This window comes from Phoca vitulina, unplaced genomic scaffold, assembly GCF_004348235.1.
Source record: "Phoca vitulina isolate PV1807 unplaced genomic scaffold, GSC_HSeal_1.0 scaffold53, whole genome shotgun sequence".
Lineage (NCBI taxonomy): Eukaryota > Metazoa > Chordata > Mammalia > Carnivora > Phocidae > Phoca > Phoca vitulina.
This window is the reverse complement of record NW_022589756.1, coordinates 4,474,072-4,499,252: the sequence shown is the minus strand read 5'-3', so window position 1 is coordinate 4,499,252 and position 25,181 is coordinate 4,474,072. Positions and strand designations below refer to the sequence as shown.

Here is a 25,181-nt window from a genome sequence, read left to right as displayed (position 1 = left end):
GTGCCCAATATTGGAAAACCTAAATATACAAAGCAAAAACTAAGAGAACTGAAAGGAAAAATTTTAAAAAAATTTAATACTCCACACTGGACAATGGATAGATCATCCAGACAGAGAATCAATAAGTAATCAGTGCATTTGAACAATACCCTAGTCCTAATGGACCTAACAGATGTATACAGAACATTTTATCCAATAATAGCAGAATACATATTCTTATGTGTACATAGAATATTTTTTTAGAGTAGGCCATATGTTAGGTTTTAAAACAAGTCTAAGCAAATTCAAAAATCATGAAAAATCATACCAAGTATCTTTTCTGAAAATAATGGCATGGAACTAGAAACCAATAACAAGAGGAAAACTGGAAAATTCATGAACACATGGAAACTAAACAACACTCTCCTGAACAATCAATGGATCAAAGAAGAAATTAAAGGGGAAATAAAAGACCTTAAGACAAATGAAAATGGAAACATTTTGGGATGAAGAACTTATGAGATGCAGCAAAAACAGTTCTAAGAGAAAAGAAAGTTCATTACCATAATTGCCTACATTAAGAAGTAAGAAAGATCCTAGATGAACAACTTAACTCTATACCTTGAAGAACTATATAAACAACAACAACAACAACAACAGAGCCCAAACTTAGCCAAAGAAAGGAAATAATAAAGATTATAGGAGAAATACATGAAGTAGAGAACAGAAAAACATTGGAAAAGATTAATCAAACTAAGAGTTGGTTCTTTAAAAAGATGAAGAAAATGGACACACCCTAGCTAAGACCAAGGAAAAAGATAAAGGACTAAAATCAACAAAATTATAAATGAAAAAAGAGGCATTACAATGGACACCACAGAAATTTAAAGGATAAGAGGCTGCTACGAACAACTATATGACAAAACCTGGATGCCTAGAAGAAATGCAAAAATTCTTGGAACTAAACTACTTACCAAGATCAAATCAAGTAGAAACTCTGAATAGACCGATTACTAGTAAGGAGATTGAATCAGTGATCAACAATATCCTCAATATCCTAATGAAGAAAAGTCCAGGACTAGATAGCTTTACTGGTGAATTATACCAAACATTTAAAGAATTAATATCAATCATTCTCAAACTTTTCCAAAAAACTCAAAGAGGAGGAAACACTCCCAAACTCATTTTACAAGGCCAGCATTACCCTGATACCAAAGCCAGAAAATGATATTATTAGAAAAGAATACTGCAGGCTAATACCCTTGATGAGTATAAATGAAAAATTCTCCATAAAATACTACCAAACTGATTTCAGCAGCAGGTTAAAAGAATCATTCACATGATCAAGTGGAATTTATCCTTGGGATGTGAGGATCATTCAGCATAAGCAAACCAATGAATGTGACATATTACATTAATAGAATGAAAGCAATGAATCATAAGAATCGTATCTCAAATTGACAAAATTCATTTGTTATAAAAAAAAAAATTCTTAACAAATTAGGCATAGAAAGAACATATCTCAACATAATCAAGGCCAGTTATGACAAATCCACAGCTAACATCATGGTGAAAGGTTGAAAGCTTTTCCTCTAAGATTAAGAACAGGGGCATCCAACTCTTGATTTTGGCTCAGGTCATGATCTCAGGGTTGAGATCAAGCCCTGTGTTGGGCTCTGCACTGGGCATGGAGCCTGCTTAAGATTCTCTTCCTCTCTCTCTGCCCACTTCCCAGCTTGCATGCATTCAATCTCTCTCTCAAAAAAAAAAAAAAAAAAGAACATGAGTGTCCACTGTTACCACCCCTCCCTATTCCACATAGTACTGGAAGTCCTAGCTAGAACAATCAGACAAGAAAAAGAAATTAAAGGTATCAGAATTGGTAAGGAACCAGTAAAATTGCCTCTATTTTCAGCCATGATTTTAAATATAGAAAATCCTAAAGACAACCAACAATTGTTAGATCTAATCAATGAATTCAGTAAAGTCACAGGATATAAAATTAACATGCAAACATGCATTTCTGTACAATAACAAAGACATTTTTGAAAAAGAAATAAAGAGATTGATCCCATATACATGAACGTCAAAAACAATAAAATATTTAGGAATAAATTTAACTAAGGAGGTGAAAGATACCTATGCTAAAAATGATAAGTTGATAAGAGAAATCAAAGAAGACATAAATAAATGCAAAGCTGTCCTGTGTTCATAGATTGGAAGAATTAATATTGTTAAAATATCGATACTCCTGAAAGCCATTTATTTTATTTTTTTGAAAGCCATTTATATATTCAATGCAATCCTTATCAAGATTCCAATGACATTTTTTACAGAAGTAGAAAAAGCACTCCTAAAGTTTATATGGAACCACAAAACACCTCAAATAGTCAAAGAAATCCTGATAAAGACAAACAAAGCAGGAGCATCACACTTAACTGATCTTAAGTTATACTATAAATCTAAAGTCATCAAAACAGTATGGTACTGGCATATAAACAGACAAATAGTTCAATGGAACAGAATCCAGAGCCCGGAAATAAACCCAAGCATATACAGTCAACTAATATTTTTTAAAGATTCACTTACTTATTTTAGAGAGAGAGAGTGTGTGTGAGTGGGGGGAGGGGAGAAGGATAGGGGAAGTAAACGCCCCGCTGAGTGTGGAGACCCATGTGGGGCTCAATCCCATGACCCTGAAATCATGACCTGAGCTGAAGCCAAGAGTCGGAAGCTCAACTGATTGAGCCACCCAGGTGTCCCTTACAGTCAACTAATATTTGACAAGGAAGTCAAGAATACTTAATAGAAAGCACAGTCTGTTCAATAAATGGCACTGTGTCATTGTGTATTCACAATGAATGAAACTGGACCCCTAACTTATACTACTCACAAAAATTAACTCAAAATGGATTAAAGACTTAAATTGAGTTTTACTACGAAAATCCTAGAAGAAAACATAGAGGTAAAGCTCCTTGACATGGGCCTTGGTAATGATTATTTGGATATGATAAAGCACAAGCAATAAAATAAGAAACAATCAAGTGGGACTGCGTCAAACTAAAAAGCTTCTGCACAGCAAAAGAAACCAGTAAAAAGTGAAAAGACAACTTATGGAATGGGAAAATATATTTACAAGCCATATATCTGACAAGGGGTTGATATCCGGCACACATAAACAACTCATTAACTCAAAAAAACAAATATCTAATTCAAAAATGGGCAAAGTAACTGAATAGACATTTCTTCATAAAAGATACATGAAAGGCCAACAAGTGCATGAAAAGATTTTCAACATCACTAGTCATTAGGATAATGTGAATTAAAATCACAATCAGATACCGTCTCATGCTTGTTAGAATGGCCATCATAAAAAAGACAAGAGACAGGGGCGCCTGGATGGCTCAGTCGTTAAGCGTCTGCCTTCGGCTCAGGTCATGATCCCGGGGTCCTGGGATCGAGCCCCGCATCGGGCTCCCTGCTCAGAGGGGAGTCTGCTTCTCTCTCTCCCACTCCCCCTGCTTGTGTTCCCTCTCTCGCTGTCTCTCTCTGTCAAATAAAAAAATTTAAAAAATCTAAAAAAAAAAAAAAGACAAGAGACAACAAATGCCGGTATGGATGTAGAGAAAAGTGAATGCTTGTGCACTGTTGGTGGGATTGTAAATTGGTATAGCCACTATGGAAAACAGTATGGAAGATCATCAAAAATTTAAAAAATAACTATTATATGATCCAGCAATTCCACTTCTGGGAACATATCAAAGGAAACAAAAGCACTAATTCAAAAAGATATCTGCACTCCTATGTTTATATAAGCATTATTATATAATCAAAACATGAAAACAGTCTAGGTGTCCATCAATGGATGAATGGAAGAAGTTGTAGTAGATACATCAGTGGAATATTATTCGGCCATAAAAAATCAAGGATATCCTACCTTTTTTTTTTTTTTTTAAAGGTTTTATTTATTAGAGAGAAAGACAGCCAGAGAGGGAACACAAGCAGGGGGAGTGGGAGAGGGAGAAGCAGGGTTCCTGCGGAGCAGGGAGCCTGGCGCGGGGCTCGATCCCAGGACCCTGGGATCATGACCTAAGCCGAAGGCAGACTCTCAACGACTGAGCCACCCAGGCGCCCCTCCTACCATTTTTGATAATATAGATTCCCCTAGAGGGTATTATGCTAAGTGAAATAGGCAGACAGAGAAAGACAAACACTATATGATCTCACTTACATATGGAATTTTTAAAAAACAAAAAAAAATTCATAGGAAAAGTTATTAGACTTGTGGTTACCACAGGTGGTGTGTAGAGAGAGGGGGAAATTGGAGGAAGGTGGTGAAAAGGTACAAACTTCCAGGGATAAGATAAATAAGTACTAGAGAGTACAACATGATGACTACAGCTAACACTGCTGTATGATGGATAGAACGTTTTTAAAAGAGTAGATACTTAGAGTTCTCATCACAAGAATTTTTTTTCCCCTTATTCTTTTGGGTTTTTCTTTTCATTGTATCTATTTGAGAAGATAGATGTTAGCTGAACCTACTGTGGTAATCATTTCACAATTTATGTAAATCAAACCATTATGCTGTATGCCATATACTATACAGCAGTGTATGTCCGTTATTTCTCAATAAAACTGGAAAAAATGCCTAAAAACCTTGATAGGAGAAAAGATGGTTACAAAACCTGAAAGAATTATTGGAAAAATAGCATTAGACCCAAGTCATGAATAAACTTACAAAAACCCTTATCAATCAATCAATAAAAAGAAACAGGAGAAAACGGAGATGACTATGAGATAGAACCATTCCACTCCACATTGTTCCTACCTTTTAGAATAATATGGGGAGGATTTTTAATTTCCATAGACATAGATTTAAAGTTCGGAGAAATTTTACTTCTGGCTAAGATGTATAAAGTTGGAAAGAATGTTGCTTCTACCCTGACAAAAAGAAAAAGCCAGAGAATCTACAAAGTCATATACCAGACCATTAGTTAGTTGAGGTAACAGGGCAAATAGTAGCCTGAAATCTAAGGAAAGATCGCCTCCTGTGGGGAGAGATGGTACTAGAGCATCTCCCAGTGGCAGAGCATGATAAAAAGAGATGCTGAGCACCATATAAGACATAAGAAGAATTCACAAGACATTTGTAAGGAATTGCTAAAGGGTAAGTGTGGGATAAAATGAGCGTATAGGACCTTCTGAAAGACACAGACATAAGGAATTTCATACCTACTCTCAGAATCTTCTCCATGAGCCTCCTCTGGATGTGTATTAAACCATGGAGGGCAGAGTGGGAGACTAGAGAGACCCTCCCTTTGTGGTATAGGCCTGAAGTTCAGGAAAAACTGTTGCTTTGGGAACATCTTTAAACCTACCAGACTCTTATTCTCCAGAGACACAAAGGCACTAAGCTTCTGCCAATATTTTTTTCTGTTCTAATCTCATTATTACTTCTTTCCTTGTGTTAACTGTGGGCTTAGTTTGTTCTTCTTTTTGTAGTTCCTTAAGGTATAACTTTAGTTGTTTATTTGCTATTTTCTTTTTAATTGATGTATGTATGCATTTACAACTACAAACTTTCCTCCTGGAGCTGCTTTTGCTGCATCTCATAAGTTTTGATATGTTTTGTTTCCATTTTTGTTAGTATCAAGATTTTTTTTTATTTTTTTTTATTTTTTATTTTATTTTTTTTTTAAAGATTTTATTTATTTATTTGAGAGAGAGAATGAGACAGAGAGAGCATGAGAGGGTCAGAGGGAGAAGCAGACTCCCTGCCGAGCAGGGAGCCCGATGTGGGACTCGATCCCGGGACTCCAGGATCATGACCTGAGCCGAAGGCAGTCGCTTAACCAACTGAGCCACCCAGGCGCCCAAGATTTTTTTTTATTTTACCTTTCATTTATTCTTTGATCCATTTGTTGTTCAGGAATGTGTTCTTTAATTTCCACATATTTATAAATTTTCCAGTAATCTTGCTGTCATTGTACTTGATATAATTTCCATCTTTTTGAATTTGTTGAGGTTTGCTTTGTGGCCTGCTATATAATATACTATGAAATATTCCATCTGCTCTTGAGAAGAAATGGTGTATTCTGTTGCTCTTGGATGGAATATCCTGTATACACCTGTTGGCTTCATTTGGTCTATACTGTTGTTCAAAACCACTGTTTATTGGTTATCTGTCTGGATGACATATCAATTGTTGAGTGGGGCATTTTTTTTATGTTCCCAGAACTCAAGTGAAAACTGATTATTGCTGAAAGAAAGGGAAAGAAAAAAAAACCTTCTGCCCCTGGAGGAGAGGCAGGAAGCTGTCCTAAGGCCAGAGCATTCAACGTCATCTACCAATGAAGGAAGAACACAGTGAGAATAATCTACCCAAAGACCCATGGATGACAGAGCTTTCCTAAGACAGGATAGATCAGGGCAACAAAACACTCTGGGTCCCATAACTAGGCTAGCAATCACTGAGTAACAAACAAGAACAGATTACTATTGAAGAAGAGATAAGAATGTGAGTGGAGACATTGATCATTGGCCTTTGATAAAGGCCTGAAGTTGAGGGTGAAGCAGAAACAAGCTCTCCAACAATGCTAGGTTATAGAACAGTGATTTTAAATGCATTAGTGGATTTGATTTATGCAATAATATGAATATTCAAGTCTTTATACAGTGCTTTATAAATTTTGTGATTAGTAACCAATCTTTGAAACCTCCTTAAATATTAAATGTCATTTACTTAGAAAACCAAAGCCTCAGTGCTGTGGTTCATTTATTGCTGTGAATTTTTCATGGATTTTGGCTAATTAATACACATGGTGAATTTTTGTATTTTGGGCTGTCTCAATATCGAGATTACCACAAAATCCAACAGCTATCTATCTTAAAAGGTTTCTTCTATTTTGCACTTTTAGCTTGATTCAAACTGTATTAGATCTTACCATGTTGACAAAATTGACCATTCCCCAAATTCTGTTCCTCAGTTTAGTGTGAGGATGATTATTCCTTTGATACTGGAAATAAAACATCAGATCAACATTCATTAATAATAGGAGATGAATAAAAACTCAACAAAATACTCCACTCACTATGAGATATTTCCAAGGGTGGGGGGACTTATTGGCATTCTTTCTGGCCAGCTAAAAATCTGGGCAAATTATACAGAATTATATTTTTGATATCAAATAACTAGATATAGCAGTTTCTAAGGACATGCTTCAGCTTAGCACTACTTTAAGGTTTTCTTCATAACCTTATTCCCTTTTCACATTACAATATATTACAGTACATTGATTTATTAAACCAACTAATAAATGTTCTTTAGAGTCCATATTTATCATGCTGATGAAACAAAACTTATTAAAGCTTCACAGAAACCATTATATTGCAAATAAAGCAGATACTTTATCAGCCCTTCTATGTTCATGGTTGTCACAAACTAAGGAATGTAATCAAGGACCACCCTAAAGCCAGAGATGTGATGGAGAAGGACAGGAAATTGTGGCGCCCCCTTCTCTCCAGAGAAAGGCTGAGAAGACAAAGTGGACTTTCCTCCTCCAGCCTATTCTGTCTTTTTTCCCCTTCTAACAAATGGATTTTCCATTTGTGCCATCAGGACCTTGTTCTTAGCATGATCAATTTAGACCTGATAAAATATACCTTATAAAAATAACAAAAGTATCCTGTAGGGATAAATGCCAAATGATCAAGCTTGTTTCATAATAAAAAGTAAAAGAAACATGGCTTTTCTGAATCCTGCAAGTATCCTCCAGTTGCTCCATTGCTCTCCTGTTATCTCATATATCTAAATACCTCAAAGATATAACATTAGACTCTCCTCACTTCTCATTTCCCATTCATTCCTCAATCTACTATTCATTAGTTTAACTGCCTCTATTTCATTAAAACTATTCTTGACAGGAACATAAATGGCCTCCTAGTTATCCAATCTGTTGAACTCATTTTCCTCATCTTCCTGGTCATCTTGTCTACCTTTAATATTGAACATTTTGTCTTTGGAGAAATTTCTTATCACCTTGGTTGCTAATACCCTATCACTCTTAGTGTTTTATTGTACAGAGGTGTCTTTTTTTCCACCATCCCCTTAAGTTCTGGATGGCAAATATAGTTTCACACCAGGATTCTTAGTGACCAATTGGTAGTGCTTGCCTAAAATACATAGCTGAGAAAGATCCTGAGCCTATCTTAGAGATCACAGTGATAGGGTACTTTATCAGTCAGTGATATCCACCCATGGGGGTATGGGAAAGAAAGGGGTATGGGGTCTTTGCATTCTATTGACAAGTCTTTATTATATGGCTACTCTTCCCCAGTATATAGACACTTGTGTTCTGCTTATTCTTTCAGCTTGTTATATCTGGGTGTATACATCCATATCCTTACTCTCTTTAGCTGATTAAAATTCATCATACTGTCTTCAAAATATGTCAGTACCTTGAAATATTTTCCCAAAGTTGCTTTCATTTTTCTATTCCATCTTACCAGAATACACTAACTCTACATTGTTCTTGCTGTTGCCCTTTATACTCAGCTAACATATGCATGTATGCATGCGTGCATATATAATATAAATATATGTATCTAATACTCAGAATCTAGTATATTAGACAATCATTAGCTATTTGTTAAGTGAAAATAGATGATTTACTATAGGAACTTCTCAAAAAACACCCCTTAAATATTTAAAGACAATATTAAGGCAGCATATGTAAGAGCTATGCATGTAAAAGTCCAGTTTAATGCCCCTAAAATAATATCAAGCAAACCTTTACCTGGTATCTGGGGTAAATATTAAATTTAATACATCGTTCTTACTTCTTTCTAATAAATTATTATAAAGAAAGTTTATTTTAGCACTTTTAAAAGTTAGTTAACATGTTCTCATACACATGTTAATGTAAGCCTATCTGATGCCTAAATTTTACCAATTACCTTTTTAAAAAAATGGATAACTGAAGTTTCTCCTTTTTTAAAAAAATGCAACAATGTGTGTCTTTCTTTTAAATTAACGTAGATCTCATTAATTTGTCTTATTAGGATGGCTAAAATTTTCAGTTAATCTGTCAAAAGAAAATTTATTGACAGTGAAAATAAATGTATCTTATTCTCACTTTTGGAGAAAAAAACTCCAACATTACTACTGGAGGGGAACTACAAAAACCTTACTCTCCCTGTAACTCTGTTATTTCTTGTTGCATATCTTTTCCTACTTTCTTGTTAGGTGTATAATCTGAAATATCAGTGGATAATTTTCAGTTCTTGGAGAACTTATTCTACTTCCCATTATGTTGGTTGATTCTTCCTCATGTGATTAGTTTTATCTTGGATTATGAAAATGTCTTTATAGGGCATTTTTGACTTGAGCTTTAACAGTTTATCAAGTTTTCAATCAGTTTTTATGTTGAAAGCTTTGCTTGGCATTTCTGTATCTAAAGAAAAATATATCATGCTCCACATCATTGCATGACACAAGTTTCGGATTTCTGCTTTCTCATGCATAATATGTTCCCTGCCCATTGTTACAGACAGACAGAACATTCCCTTTCTCTTTACAGTTTCAGTGGAGAGAGATTCTCCAGTTCTCTTTTCAGAGATGGGGCAGCTCTTTACGGCTCTGGGCATTATGCAATATGTTCTATATATTACATGTCACCAAGCCTTTGAATTTTACTTCCTACTTTGACAGAGGTTCTCTTCTCATTTTTAGGACTTGGAGATTTCTTGTGTGTGTGTGTGTGTGTTTTTTTTTTTCCTGAGCTAAACTATAGTTTGTACACATATTTTCAATTTTGTATACTTTGTTCATCATTTCCATATATTCATAATAGGGATGAGAATTCTATTTTGGCTTAGTCTGCTATACTGCCAAAGGACCTTATCATCTCTTATATAAATCTGTTTGGGGAAGCTAAAAACAACATTAAGCCCAAATGGGCTTCTTATTAAAATACTTTTTTTTCCTCTTTTTTAGGATCACAACTATAGTTTTATAAGCATAAATGAAGAGCAAATGTTCATCTGAAAACTTACCACATTATCATCAGCAACAATGAATAGTTCAACATACTTTTCTTCATGGACATTCTGGAAATTTATGAAAAATTTAATGAAGTATGGTTAATTTCCTCATTTTAATGTTTTAAGTTAAAATTTTCATGGTAAGAAATGTTAATATTATTGATACGGGAAAGTCAGGTACAGGAGTATAACTAATAATTCCAGGAATTTATCTAAATAAAACCCAATATATTATTAAAACATGTGCCCCTGTATATCAGATTTTAATAAACCTGAAACAATATTCAATATTTGAATATCCTTCCTTTTTTGTTTAGTCTTTCAGGTAAAATAAGAGTTATATTTATTGCAACATTATTTACAATAGCCAAGATAAGGAAGCAACCTAAGGACCTATCGGTAGATGAAAGGATAAAGAAAATGTAGTACACACACACACACACACACACACACACACACACACACACGAATATTATGCAGCCATAAAAAAGGATGGAATCTTGCCATTTGCAACAATATGAGTGGATCTAGGGGGTATTATGCTAAGTGAAATAAGTCAGAATGAGGAAGACAAATAATATATGATTTCACGCATATGTGGAATCTAAAATTCAAAACAAATGAATAAACAAACAAAAACCAGAATCAGACCTATAAATACAGAGAACAAACTGATGGTTGCCAGAGGGAAGAGGGGGTGTAGGGATGGGCAAAATGGGTGAAGGGGAGTGGGAGACCCAGGCGTCCAGTTATGGAACAAATAAGTCATGGAATAAAAGGCACAGCATAGGAATATAGTCAATGGTATTTAGTAGCATTGTATGGTGACAGATGGTAGCTACCCTTGTGATGTGTAGCATGATGTATGGAGATGTTGAATCACTATGTTGTATACCTGAGACTAATGTAACATTGTGTGTTATACTCTAAATAAATAAATAGAAGAGTTATAAATAAAGAATAATGAATACTTTTTTTAATGTTTAGTTTTTTTTACTTATAAAGTAAATGCTTACTAAGTAAGCTCATATAAAAAAGACTTACTGATAGTGGAGAACAAAACATAGGAATGACTGGCTAGTAGGACTGACTGTACTTCTATTCCTTTCCTGTCTCCCAATCTCTTACTTTACAGTAGCCTCAATTCCAAGGAAATGTATAAAAGTTATACATTTATATTATAGATCTTTTATTTTATAAGTCACCAATTCCAGAAAATTCTGTTTTCAGCTCTCAGTGTTATGCATTGAGATGCATGCATATTATCTGAGTATAAACCAGAGGCATATTGTACAAAGATTTAACTAAGTCATTCTGTGTGTGAACTAAGTAATTATGTATCAATTGATTGAGTAAATCAGAAACATCTGTTAGGCACCTAGTAAGTTTCCGACACAATCTGGACCATGGATATGTGAAGAAGATGGGCACTCATGGATCTTAAAGGCTAACACCTACTGGGGATTTGAAGTGATATGAACTAATTGTACAGGAAAGCCTAAAACACAGAGGACTCTCATTGTGCAGTCATCCCACCAGAAATTGAAGTTGCTATTACTTACTTATCTTTAATAATTAATAATTAGAATATTTGGACTGATGAAAGGGGGAGACCCTGACTTATCATCAACTCCCCCCAACTGAAAAAATGGCAGTGAAGACGAGGGAAGACATTATCTAGGAGAGCTTTCAAGACATTGCAAATTTCATTCTTTCCAACCACTTATAGCCCTAATGCTATAAATCTCTATGTACGGTTGTAAATATTCCCTTTCCTTCAAATTTGATGGGACGAATTAAGATTTACTGTAGGGAATGAACATTTTCTTTTTCTTTTTTTTAAAGATTTTATTTATTTATTAGAGAGAGAGGGAGAGCATGAGCACAGTAGGGGAAGGGACAGAGGGAGAGGGAGAAGCAGACTCCCTGCTGAGCAGGGAGCCTGATGCGGGGCTCCATCCCAGGACTCTGGGACCATGGCCCAAGTTGAAGGCAGATGCTTAACCAACTGAGCCACCCAGGTGCCCTGGGAATGAACATGGTAATAGTAAAAAAAAAAAAAAAAGGTAAAAAAATGTTTGACATTTTAGATTTCAAACAATGAAGAGTAAGACTCAGGTAGCACATACACTTCATTAGTTGAGCTCATCTCTCTGTTTTGAAATGAAAAAGGAAATAAGAGACATTTTTCCTGGCATTAAGATGATTTAAAAATAAAGCACTTACTTCTATTTTGAGGTCTTCCATGATTTTAATATCATCCTTTGAATCATTTGTCCTGGTAAAATTGAGTTCTGTACAAGAATAATTGGCAGCATACTGTATCCTTGGATTATATCTGAACACCAAATGTTGTCCCTCATCTGAATATTTCATTGGTTCAATGAGGTACCTTTGGTCATATACCCTGAAGAATCCCCTACAGAAAATGGAAATGTGATGTATGTTCAAGATGTATTCCATTTTACCTCTATATTTCTCACAATTATTCTTTTGTTCCATTTTATTGACTTCACCTATTTAAGAATGGAAACTATAAGACCAAGGCCTCATGAGCATGTATTCAGGTATTCTGAGTGATAAAAAGATGAAGTGACATGTGGCCTTTGAATTAATAACTTTTGTAAGAGTCAACTCATCTAGATTTTCAGAAACTTGACAGTTCAGTTCCTACTTTGAAGTCTCAGAGTTATAGCAAACATTTTGTGAATCTTTTATGTCCATCATGCATTGATTGTAGAGTAAATATATGACAGTAAAATAACTATTATCTAGAAATTTTATCTTAAAGGTGTTCTTATTCTTGAATATATTGGGATCTACTCAAGTAAAGTACACATACATGAAGGTGGAAGTTTCTTGTTCTTCTACCCTTTACCCCACATTTCCTCCTTTACTCTTAAGCCCAAGATCTACAGAGAACTGAAATAGGCTTTACTTCTAACTTTAATTTCTAAAGATTCTAACTCCTGATTATTAAAAATGTGTGAAATGTTGTGTGGTGATTCACAGGACTAGAAGTCAGGAAGCCTGGTTTTTGGATTGAATTCTATCACCAGCAAATTGGATGCTCAGAGGCAAGTCTCTGATTTCAGTGTCTCTAACATGAGAGAACAGGCTAGATGATTCCCAGCAGTCTTCTAACTCTGAATCCCTTGATCGTATACTGAAAAACTTGTCTTGCTTAGGGCTGTGCATTAGACATCTTTTTGTCAAAAATGAACGTAACAATGGGCTAGAATGGATATTCATGGTGAAAATATACAGTAGCTTTTTCCCATTAATTTTTCTATTTATAGGGTTGTTAGAAAGATGAGAAGCAAATGTCTCTGAAAATCCATTAAGCAAACTTATAAACAAACTAGATACTTGTGCAATACCTCAGACCATTACATGTGCTGATACTGGCAGCAGAATCGAATTCATGTATGATGGATCCTTGGTAAAAACAGTGATCCTAAAACAGAGGAAGAGGCAATTGATATAAGTACACATATTCATATTACATAAATATTAACTTATCCATATTTTATGTTCACAATACATCAGCATTTCATTGTCACAAATTGTACACATATTCATGTATTCATTCATTGCATCCTGTCATTTGGAAAATTTTGAAACTCCTTTAGAATCCTTTTAATTGCATGATTACATTTTGTTAAGCAGTATATGGATTCTTCCCTCACAAATTTAGCAGCTCTTAGTTGATGAATCCAGCCTCAGAAATGTGACCTTTTTCCTTATAAATATTTCTCCTTTAATCCATCCTAAAATTTCTACCAAACTACCATTCTTGGGTTGTTATTACAATTTTCCTCCAGTTTCCTATGAAATCATGCCAATGTTTTTGATGATTGCTAAAATTAAGTCTCACTCTCCAACCAGGCCTCCTCAAGCCCTTCTCTCCTGCTGCTGTGCTTCAGTCAAGTTGGTATCCTTGTCACTCCCTACTTGGTGCTCTGCCTACAGTGGTTCTGTCAGGTAATCACCTTTCCCATTATATCCAACCGTTCAACTCCTGCCTATGTGTGGCACGATCCCATGTGACCTCAGACCCTCACGGGCCAACAACCACCCCTTGCATAAAATAATGTTATTCAGTTTTCTTCCATTTCTATTTTACAAAGATTGCATGATGACTTACATTTCATAGTTAACTCATGCCTTACATAGAGGAAATAAGTTTCAGAAAGTATACTTTTGACAAAAGAGAACAATGTCATCTTTGTTTAGAAGGCAACAGGGTTTTAGAGGGGAGGGGAGAGGGGGGATTGGTTAGCCCAGTGATGGGTATTAAGGAGGGCACGTACTACATGGAGCACTGGGTGTTATATTAAACAATGGATCATGGATCACCACATCAAAAACTAATGATGTATTGTATGGTGACTAACATAACATAATAAAATTAAAAAAAATAATAATAAAAAAATAAATAAAATTTAAAAAGTGGAAAAAAGTAAAAAAATAATAAAATAAAATAAAATGTTAAAAAAAATAAGGCTACAGAGGACATGTTCTGGAAAGGGAAGGAAGACTGTAAAAGTAGAACTTGTATCCACTGTAATAATATTAATGATAAATGAACAAAAACTCATTTGGAAATAGGAAAGACCTCAATGTTGGTTTATCAGAAGTCCCAGGCCAGGGAATATGACTCACATAAGGGTCAATTAGATGTAGGTTTTAAAACTGTTTCATGTCTTTAGGTTTTATCCATTTAGCTTGATGACAATCTTATCAGGGTGTCTTATACTGCTTTTGTATACTGCTTTGCCCTTCCTCCAGACTTAACACCCTTTTGGGTACATAGAAGTCAGTTTAGTAAAGAAAAATACATTAACAGTCATTGATTTGCTTGTTAGGCAGTAAACAGCTTCCTTTAGAGTTTGGAGGGTCATGTCTTCTATTCTAGGATAATTCAATGACAGTACTCAATGTAAGATTCATTTCTGACATAACATTTTCTGAAGCTTCTTATAAAGCTAAATTGGGTTTCAAAATCACATGAGGAAATTTCAGAAAAGAGAAATAGGAAGGTTCCATAAGATACCATGGTGGAAGGATAGCTGGTGATGGCCTCTCCTCTTGTGGAGTAGTAGGTTTCACTGTAATTTGAGGCTAAGAACTCCCTGGAAAAGATGGCAGAGAGATAGTGAGATTTACTCATTCTATAAAGTTAACAGATAAAACCAATTATGGGGGAGAGAAGTCTCCACGCTATTCTCAAATCTCAGCAAATTCCTCTCATGATAAAAACACATAAGCAAAACCAATCCCACTCACATGAAAAGACATTCTACCCAGATTTCATGGTTTGGTAAACACTAGAAGAGTCTGAAAAAGATCCTGGCAGTTTTAGCCAAGGCAGCAACTTGAGAAGAATCCAGAGAAAACATTAGCTAAGTAAGAATTATATATAAATATATATTGATACAAAATATTTTGACGTATATGGCATGTATACATACACTACATATATCTTAACATATGTTAACCCAACAGCCATATATTTGGATAAAAGCAATATGTATTAATAATAGTAAATTTTGAAAACATGGAAAAGTACAAATGAAATTGTCCTGAATTCTCACCATAGATAGACAACCACTGTTAATATTTTCATGTAATTCTTTATAGTTTTTTTCTCCACACAAGTAAAGGGATGGCATTCTGAGTAATCAGTAATCAGTACTCTCCCACATCTCCTGTATCAAACCCATGGGTATCCTCAGACTAAGACCTAAGATTGTATACCTTGGAGCAAGATGGTGGAGGAGTAGGAGACCTGGATTTCGTCTCCTCTCAGGAATTCAGCTAGATAGGGATCAAACCATTCTAAACACCTATGAACTCAACAGGAGATCGAAGGAAAGAATAGCAGCAACTCTCTGAACAGAAAAGTGACCACTTTCTGGAAGGTAGGACATGCGGAGAAGTGAATCTGAGGAGATATTCAGGAGGATAGACGGCGGGGGAGGGGCCTCCGTCGGCCGCTTCAGGCAAGTGATAGAGCAACAGAGCACAAAATCGGAACTTTTAGAAGTCGGCTCCACTGAGGGACGTCGCTCCAGTGGCTAAGCGGGGGGTGGAACCCTTGTGGGACAGTCTGGTCTCAGGACGCTTGGGGTCACAGAAAGACTGGGGGTGCCTGAGTGTGGCAGAGCTCCCAGGTATCGGAGCAGGGTAGCCAGCTGCAGAGATGGAGCCGAGGGGCGGGCTCTCAGCTCCGGGTTGCCCTAAACCGTGATCCGCGGCACAGTCGGGCCACTGCTCTTCCTGCAGGAACCCAACAAGCGGCAGATCCGGGGAGACTCCCCTTCCTCCCCCGGGAGGGGCGGCATGGGAGCGCACTGCAGGGATCTGCTGTATTTGGAGACTCCACACCGAGTCGGGTGCCAGAGATAGAAACGCTCGGTCACAGGCTGGGTGAGCACGGAGTGTGGCCGGACACCGGGGAGACGGGAGTGACTGGCGGCTTTTCTCTGGGGCTCACTGAGGAGCGGGACACCAAGTTCTCGGCTCCTCCGGCGGAGATTGGGAGGCCGCCGTTTTCACTCTCGTCCTCCAAAGCTGTGCAGAAAACTTGCAGGGAACAAAAGCTCCCGAGAGCAAACCCCAGCAGATTACTTAGCCCAGACCAGCAAGGGCGGGGCCATTCCACCTCCGGCAAAGACATTTGGGAACCACGGCAACAGGTCCCTCCCCCAGAAGATCAGCAAGAACAGCGAGCCAAGACCAAGTTTACTGATCAATGAGATTGGCAGAACTCCAGCGCTAGGGGAATACTGCACATAGAATTCATGGCTTTTTCCCCATGATTCTTTAGTCTTTCAAAGTTAATTTTTTTAACTTTCTTTTTCCTTTTTTTTTTTGAATTTTTCTTTTTCCCTTTTTCAACCAACACTTTATCAATCCCTTTTTTAAAAAATCTTTTTTATTTTTCATTTTTAGAGTCATATTCTATCCCTTCATAGTAGTTACCCTTATTTTTGGTATATATATATATATAAGTTGTTTTCTCCTTAAAATTTTGAGATACGGTTTCTTCTAACAGATCAAAATATACCCTAAATCCCTAGTGTATGGCTTTGTTCTAGTCTCCTGCCTGATCACATTCTCTCCTTTTTTTTTTTTTTAAATCCTCTTCTTTCTTTTTTCAACCAACTTCTTATCAATTCCATTTATAAAATCTTTTATAATTTTCATCTTTACAGTCATATTCCATCCTTTCATCGTATTAACCCTTATTTTTGTACATATATAAGTTTTTCTTTCTTTAAAATTTTGGGAGGCACTTTCTTCTAACAGACCCAAACATGCCCAAAATCTAGTGTGTGGCACATATCTATGCACCAGCCTGATCATATCTGATCATATTCTGGTTTTTTCTTGTTTTGTTTTTGTTTGTTTTTATCTTTTTCTTTTTCTTTTTTCTTTCTTTCCCTTTCTTTTGCCCTGTTTTCAGGTATTTTCTGATTTGTTTAGTGTATATTTTCTGGGGTCGTTGTTACCCTGTTAGCATTTTGTTCTCTCATTCATCTACTCTCCTCTGGAAAAAGATGGAAAAAAATCACCTCAACAAAAAGAATAAGAGGCAGTACCGACTTCCAGGGACCTAATCAATATGGACATTAGTAAGATGTCAGAACTAGAGTTCAGAATGATGATTTTAAAGATACTAGCTGGGCTTGAAAAAAGCATGGAAGTTATTAGAGAAACTTTTCTGAAGAAATAAAAGAACTAAAATCTAACCAAGTCAAAATCAAAAAGGCTATTAATGAGATGCAATAAAAAATGGAGGCTCTAACTGCTAGGATAAATGAGGCAGAAGAGAGAATCAGACCAAATGATGGAAAATAAAGAAGCTGAGAAAAAGAGAGATAAACAACTACTGGATCACGAGGGCAGAATTTGAGAGATAAGTGATACCATAAGATGAAACAACATTAGAATAATTGGGATCCCAGAAGAAGAAGAAAGAAAGAGAGGGGCAGAAGGTATATTGGAGCAAATTATAGCAGAGAACTTCCCTAATTTGGGGAAGGAAACAGGCATCAAAATCCAGGAGGCACAGAGAACCCCTCTCAAAATCAGTAAAAATAGGTCAACACCCCAACATCTAATAGTAAAACTTAAGAGTCTCAGAGACAAAGAGAAAATCCTGAAAGCAGCTCTGGAGAAGAGATATGTAACCTACAATAGTAGAAACATTAGACTGGCAACAGACCTATCCACAGAGACCTGGCAGGCCAGAAAGTACTGGCAGGATATATTCAGAGCACTAAATGAGAAAAACATGCAGCCAAGAATACTATATCCAGCTAGGCTATCATTGAAAATAGAAGGAGAGATAAAAAGCTTCCAGGACAAACAAAAACTAAAGGAATTTGCAGACACAAAACCAGCCCTACAAGAAATATTGAAAGGGGTCCTCTAAGCAAAGAGAGAGCCTAAAAGTAACATAGACCAGAAAGGAACACAGACAATATACAGTAACAGTCACTTTACAGGCAATACAATGGCACTAAATTCATATCTTTCAATAGTTACCCTGAATGTAAATGGGCTAAATGCCCCAATCAAAAGACACAGGCTATCAGACTGGATAAAAACACAAGACCCATTGATATGCTCTCTGCAAGAGACTCATTTTAGACCCAGAGACACCCCCAGATTGAAAGTGAGGGAGTGGAAAACCATTTTCCATGCTAATGGACACCAAAAGAAAGCTGGGGTGGCCATCCTTATATCAGACAAATTAGATTTTAAACCAAAGACTGTAATAAGAGATGAGGAAGGACACTATATCATACTTAAAGGGTCTATCCAACAAGAAGATCTAACAATTGTAAATATCTATGCCCCTAACATGGGAGCAGCCAATTATATAAGCCAATTAATAACAAAAGCAAGGAAACACAACAACAATACAATAATAGTGGGAGACTTTAAAACCCCCCTCACTGAAATGGACAGATCATCTAAGCAAAAGATCTACAAGGATATAAAGACTTTATTTTATTTTTTTTTTAATTTTATTATGTTATGTTAGTCACCATACAATACATCATTGGTTTTTGATGTGGTGATCCATGATCCATCGTTTTAGTATAACACCCAGTGCTCCATGCAGTACGTGCTCTCCTTAATACCCATCACCGGGCTAACCAATCCCCCCACCCTCCTCCCCTCTAAAACCCTGTTTGTTTCTCAGAGTCCATAGTCTCTCATGGTTCATCTCTCCCTCCAATTCCCCCCCCCCATTTTTCCCTTCCTTCTCCTAATGTCCTCCATGCTATTCCTTATGTTCCACAAATAAGTGAAACCATATGATAATTGACTTTCTCTGCTTGACTTATTTCACTTAGCATAATCTCCTCCAGTCCCATCCATGTTGATGTAAAAGTTGGGTATTCATCCTTTCTGATGGCTGAGTAATACTCCATTGTATACATGGACCACATCTTCTTTATCCATTCATCTGTTGAAGGGCATCTCAGCTCTTTCCACACTCTGGCTATTGTGGACATTGCTGCTATGAACATTGGGGCGCATATGGCCCTTCTTTTCACTACATCTGTGTCTTTGGGGTAAATACCCAGTAGTGCAGTTGCTGGGTCATAGGGTAGCTCTATTTTTAAATTTTTGAGGGACCTGCACACTGCTTTCCAAAGTGGCTGTACCAACTTGCATTCCCACCAACAGTGTAAGAGGGTTCCCCTTTCTCCACAACCTCTCCAACATTTGTTGTTTCTCTCCCTGTCCATTTTTGCCATTCTAACTGGTGTAAGGTGGTATCTCAATGTGGTTTTGATTTGGATTTCCCTGATGGCTAATGATGATGAACATTTTTTCATGTGTCTGTTAGCCATTTGTATGTCTTCTTCAGAGAAGTGTCTTTTCATATCTTCTGCCCACTTTTTGACTTGATTATTTGTTTTTTGGGTGTTGAGTTTGAGAAGTTCTTTATACATCTTGGATACCAGCCCTTTATCTGTAGTGTCATTTGCAAATATCTTCTCCCATTCTGTGGGTTGCCTCTTTGTTTTGTTGACTGTTTCCTTTGCTGTGCAGAAGCTTTTTATCTTGACGAAGTCCCAAAAGTTCATTTTTGCTTTTGTTTCACTAGCTTTTGGAGATGTATCTTGAAAGAAGTTGCTGTGGCCGATGTCAAAGAGGTTACTGCCTATGTTCTCCTCTAGGATTTTGATGGATTCCTGTCTCACATTGAGGTCTTTCATCCACTTTGAGTTTATCTTTGTGAATGGTGTTAGAGAATGGTCGAGTTTCATTCTTCTGCATGTGGCTGTCCAATTGTCCCAGCACCATTTATTGAAGAGACTGTCTTTTTTCCATTGCATGCTTTTTCCTGCTTTGTCAAGATTATTTGACCATAGAATTGAGGGTCCATATCTGGGTTCTCTATTCTGTTCCATTGGTCTGTATGTCTGTTTTTGTGCCAGTACCATGCTGTCTTGGTGATCACAGCTTTGTAATATAGCTTGAAATCGGGCAACGTGATGCCCCCAGCTTTGTTTTTCTTTTTCAACATTTCCTTGGCAATTCGGGGTCTTTTCTGATTCCATACAAATTTTAGGATTGTTTGTTCCAGCACTTTGAAAAATGTCATTGGAATTTTGATCAGGATGGCATTGAAGGTATAGATTGCTCTGGGTAGCATAGACATTTTAACAATGTTTATTCTTCCGATCCATGAGCATGTAATATTTTTCCATCTTTTTGTGTCTTCTTCAATTTCTTTCATGAGTGTTTTGTAGTTCCTAAAGTATAGATCCTTTACCTCTTTGGTTTGGTTTATTTCGAGGTATCTTATGGTTTTTGGTGCTATTGTAAATGGAATCATTTCTCTAATTTCTCTTTCTACAGTTGCGTTGTTAGTGTATAAGAAAGCAACTGATTTCTGTGCATTGATTTTGTATCCTGCCACATTACTGAATTGCTGGATGAGTTCTAGTAATTTGGGGGTGGAGTCTTTTGGGTTTTCCACATAAAGTATCATGTCGTCTGTGAAAAGAGAGAGTTTGACTTCTTCTTTGCCAATTTGAATAACTTTTATTTCTTTTTGTTGTCGGATTACTGTTGCTAGGACTTCTAGTACTATGTTGAACAATAGTGGCGAGAGTGGGCATCCTTGACGTGTTCCTCTTTTTTTTTTTTTTAAAGATTTTATTTATTTATTTATATGAGAGAGAGAGATTGAGAAACAGCATGAGAGGGGAGAGGGTCAGAGGGAGAAGCAGGCTCCCCGCCGAGCCGGGAGCCCGATGTGGGACTCGATCCCAGGACTCCGGGACCATGACCTGAGCCGAAGGCAGACGCTTAACCAACTGAGCCACCCAGGCGCCGACGTGTTACTGATCTTAAGGGAAAGGCTCTCAGCTTTTCCCCACTGAGGATGATATTCGCTGTGGGTTTTTCATAGATGGATTTTATGAACTTGAGGAATGTTCCCTCTATCCTTATACTCTGAAAAGTTTTAATCAGGAAAGGATGTTGCATTTTGTCAAATGCTTTTTCTTCATCAATTGAGAGGACCATATGGTTCTTCTCCTTCCTCTTATTAATGTGTTCTACCACATTGATTGATTTGCGAATGTTGAACCACCTTGCATCCCGGGGATAAATCCCACTTGGTCATGGTGGATGATCCTTTTAATGTATTGTTGAATCCTATTAGCTAGGATTTTGTTGAGGATTTTGGAATCCATATTCATCAGGGATATTGGTCTGAAATTCTCCTTTTTGGTGGGGTCTTTGCCTGGTTTCAGGATTAAGGTAATGCTGGCCTCATAGAATGAGTTTGTAAGTTTTCCTTCTGTTTCTATTTTTTGAAACAGCTTCAGTAGAATAGGTATTATTTCTTCTTTGAATGTTTGGTAGAATTCCCCAGGGAATCCATCAGGCCCTGGACCCTTATTTTTTGGGAGGTTTTTGATCACTGCTTCAATCTCGTTACTGGTTATTGGCCTATTGAGGTTGCTAATTTCTTCCTGTTTTGGCAGCTTATAGGTTTCCAGGAAGGCCTCCATTTCATCCAGATTGCTCAGTTTATTGGCATATAGTTGTTGATAATAATTTCTAAGAATTGTTTCTATTTCCTTGGTGTTAGTCGTGATCTCTCCCCTTTCATTCATAATTTTATTAATTTGGGTCCTTTCTCTTTTCTTTTGGATAAGTCTGGCCAGTGGTTTATCGATCTTATTAATTTTTTCAAAGAACCAATTTCTAGTTTCATTGATCTGATCTACTGTGTTTCTGGTTTCTAATTCATTGATTTCTGCTCTAATTTTAATTATTTCTCTTCTAATGCGTGGCTTAGGCATCATTTGTTGCTTTTTCTCTAGTGCTTTAAGGTGTAGAGTTAGTTGGTGAATTCGGGATTTTTCTATTTTTTTGAGTGAGGCTTGTATGCTATGTATTTCCCCCTTAGGACTGCCTTTGCAGTATCCCATAGGTTTTGGGCCGATGTGTTTTCATTCTCATTGATTTCCATGAATTGTTTAAGTTCTTCTTTGATTTCCTGGTTGACCCAAACATTCTTGAGCAGAGTGGTCTTTAGCTTCCAAGTGTTTGAATTTCTGCCAAATTTTTTCTTGTGATTGAGTTCCAGTTTTAGAGCACTGTGGTCTGAGAATATGCAGGGAATAATCTCAATCTTTTGGTATCGGTTGAGACCTGATTTGTGACCCAGTATATGGTCTATTCTGGAGAAAGTTCCATGTGCGCTCGAGAAGAATGAGTATTCTGTTGTTTTAGGGTGGAATGTTCTGTAAATATCTATGAGGTCCATCTGGTCCAATGTATCATTCAAAGCTCTTGTTTCCTTGTTGATTTTCTGCTTAGATGATCTGTCCATTGCTGAGAGTGGAGTATTGAGGTCTCCTACAATTAACGTATTGTTATCAATGTGACGCTTTATTTTGGTTAACAGTTGGCTTATGTAGATGCCTGCTCCATGTTGGGGGTGTAGATCTTTACATTTGTTAGATCTTCTTGTTGGATAGACCCTTTAAGAATGATATAGTGTCCTTCTGTGTCTCTTATTACAGACTTTAGTTTAAAATCTAATTGTCTGATATAAGAATTGCTACCCCAGCTTTCTTTTGAGGTCCACTGGCATGGAAGATGGATCTCCATCCCTTCACTTTCAGTCTGGATGTATCTTCAGGTTCAAAATGAGTCTCTTGTAGACAGCATATGGATGGGTCCTGTCTTTTTATCCAATCTGCAACCCTGTGCTGTTTTATGGGAGCATTTAGGCTATTCATGTTGAGAGTGATTATTGAAAGATATGAATTAATTGTCATCATGTTGCCTGTGAAGATGTTATTTTTATAGATTGTCCCTGTAAATTTCTGTTGTATATCACTCTTGGGGTCTTTCTCCTTTTATAGAACCCCCCTTAATATTTCTTGCAGGGCTGGCTTAGTGGTCACATATTCTTTCAGTTTCTGCCAGTTGTGGAAGCTCTGCATCTCTCCATCCATTCTAAATGAAAGCCTTGCTGGATAAAGTATCCTTGGCTGCATGTTCTTCTCATTTAGTATCCTGAATATGTCTTGCCAGGCCTTTCTGGCTTGCCAGGTCTCTGTGGATAGGTCTGACGTTATTCTGATGTTCCTCCCTCTGTACGTAAGGAATCTCTTCCTCCTAACTGCCCTTAAGATGGTTTCCTTGGTTCTAAGATTTGCAAGTTTTACTATTACATGCCGGGGTGTTGGCCTGTTTTCCTTGATCTTAGGAGGGGTCCTCTCTGCCTCTAGGACTCGAATGTTTGTTTCATTCCCCAGATTAGGGAAGTTCTCAGCTATGATTTGCTCAAATACATCTTCTAGTCCTCTCTCTCTCCACTCTCTCCAGGATTCCAATTATTCTGACATTGGAACGCTTCATGGTGTCACTTATTTCTCTGATTCTATTTTCATGGATTCTGAGTTGTTTTTCCCTGGTCTCCTCTTTTCCCTTTTTATCTATTATATTATCTTCCAGGTCACTTATTCGCTCTTCTGCCTCAGTTACCCTAGCTGTTAGATTATCTAGATTGGATTGGATCTCACTGACAGCATTTTTAAGTTCTGCCAATTCACCTTTCATTTCTGCCCTTAGAGACTCTATGTTGCCATTAATTGATTTCTCCATTCTAGCCATTGTCCTCACAATTGCTAGCCTGAATTCCATCTCCGACATCTTGGTTATATCTGCATCCATTTGTAAATCTGCAGCATAAGTCATAATCTCTGAGTCTTTTCTGTTTTGGGGGCTCCTCCTCCTAGTCATTCTGTTGATGGGTGTTTGAGGGAATGTATAGAGTCCAAATTATTGACCAGAACCCAAGCAAGATGCACCTGTTTTCTTGGGACCTTAGGGTTGCTGGCCTCTTGTTTTCCCAGCCTATCTTCTGTGGGAGGGGCCTGCCGCACTGTTACTCAGGCAACCCTGTTTGGGTGGAGTTGCCCTGCCCCCCTGTGGCAAGGGATGGGCTCAGCAGGAATCAGTCTTTGGGGCTTTTATTCTCTGGTGGCTTTCCCTGGCGGCTTTCTGCATCTCTTCCATGAGTCAGAGCAGAAGAGACCATTTCCAACCCTCTGCCTCAGAGCAGAGAGATCACAGACTGTTCTTCATTGAGCTCTCCAGGCCACACCGTTTCCATTTCTTTCCGTGCTGCTATAAACTGCAGTGGCCTGGGTTGTGCGCCCCTCTGCAGAGCTCCCAGTCCTGCCTCCAGGTCGGGGCGTGTCTCTGTCCTTTGTGTTTCTAAAACCACCAGCCACAGGGCGCCTGGGTGGCTCAGTTGGTTAAGCGACTGCCTTCGGCTTAGGTCATGATCCTGGAGTCCCTGGATCGAGTCCCGCATCAGGCTCCCTGCTCGGCGGGGAGTCTGCTCTGCCCTCTGACCCTATCCCCTCTCATGTGTTCTCTCTCTCTCATTCTCTCTCTCTCAAATAAATAAATAAAATCTTAAAATAAATAAATAAATAAATAAAACCACCAGCCGCTCCCAGTTTGCTCACGTGACCCCGCCGCTCTGGGTTTCCGCCCCGGGTGCTGCCCTAAACTCCTATCCCCGCCCATACTGGTCTGCGAGTCTGTGCCCGGTCCACAGTGCGCGAGGCTGTCACTCACCGGCGGTG

At 37.5% G+C, this 25,181-nt stretch overlaps 1 protein-coding gene across 1 annotated transcript in view; it reads right to left on the bottom strand.

Moving 5' to 3' along the window:
- The window catches only part of ADAM7 (ADAM metallopeptidase domain 7), a 172,256-nt gene that overhangs the window by 110,457 nt on the left and 36,618 nt on the right, over positions 1 to 25,181 (bottom strand). The window contains exons 5-9 of the mRNA XM_032389021.1: positions 15,080 to 15,158; positions 13,404 to 13,480; positions 12,250 to 12,442; positions 10,036 to 10,089; positions 6,927 to 6,998 (exon numbers count right to left, since the gene is read on the bottom strand). Coding sequence (XP_032244912.1) covers positions 6,927 to 6,998; positions 10,036 to 10,089; positions 12,250 to 12,442; positions 13,404 to 13,480; positions 15,080 to 15,158 — 475 coding nt within the window. The remainder of the gene's footprint in view (positions 1 to 6,926; positions 6,999 to 10,035; positions 10,090 to 12,249; positions 12,443 to 13,403; positions 13,481 to 15,079; positions 15,159 to 25,181) is intronic.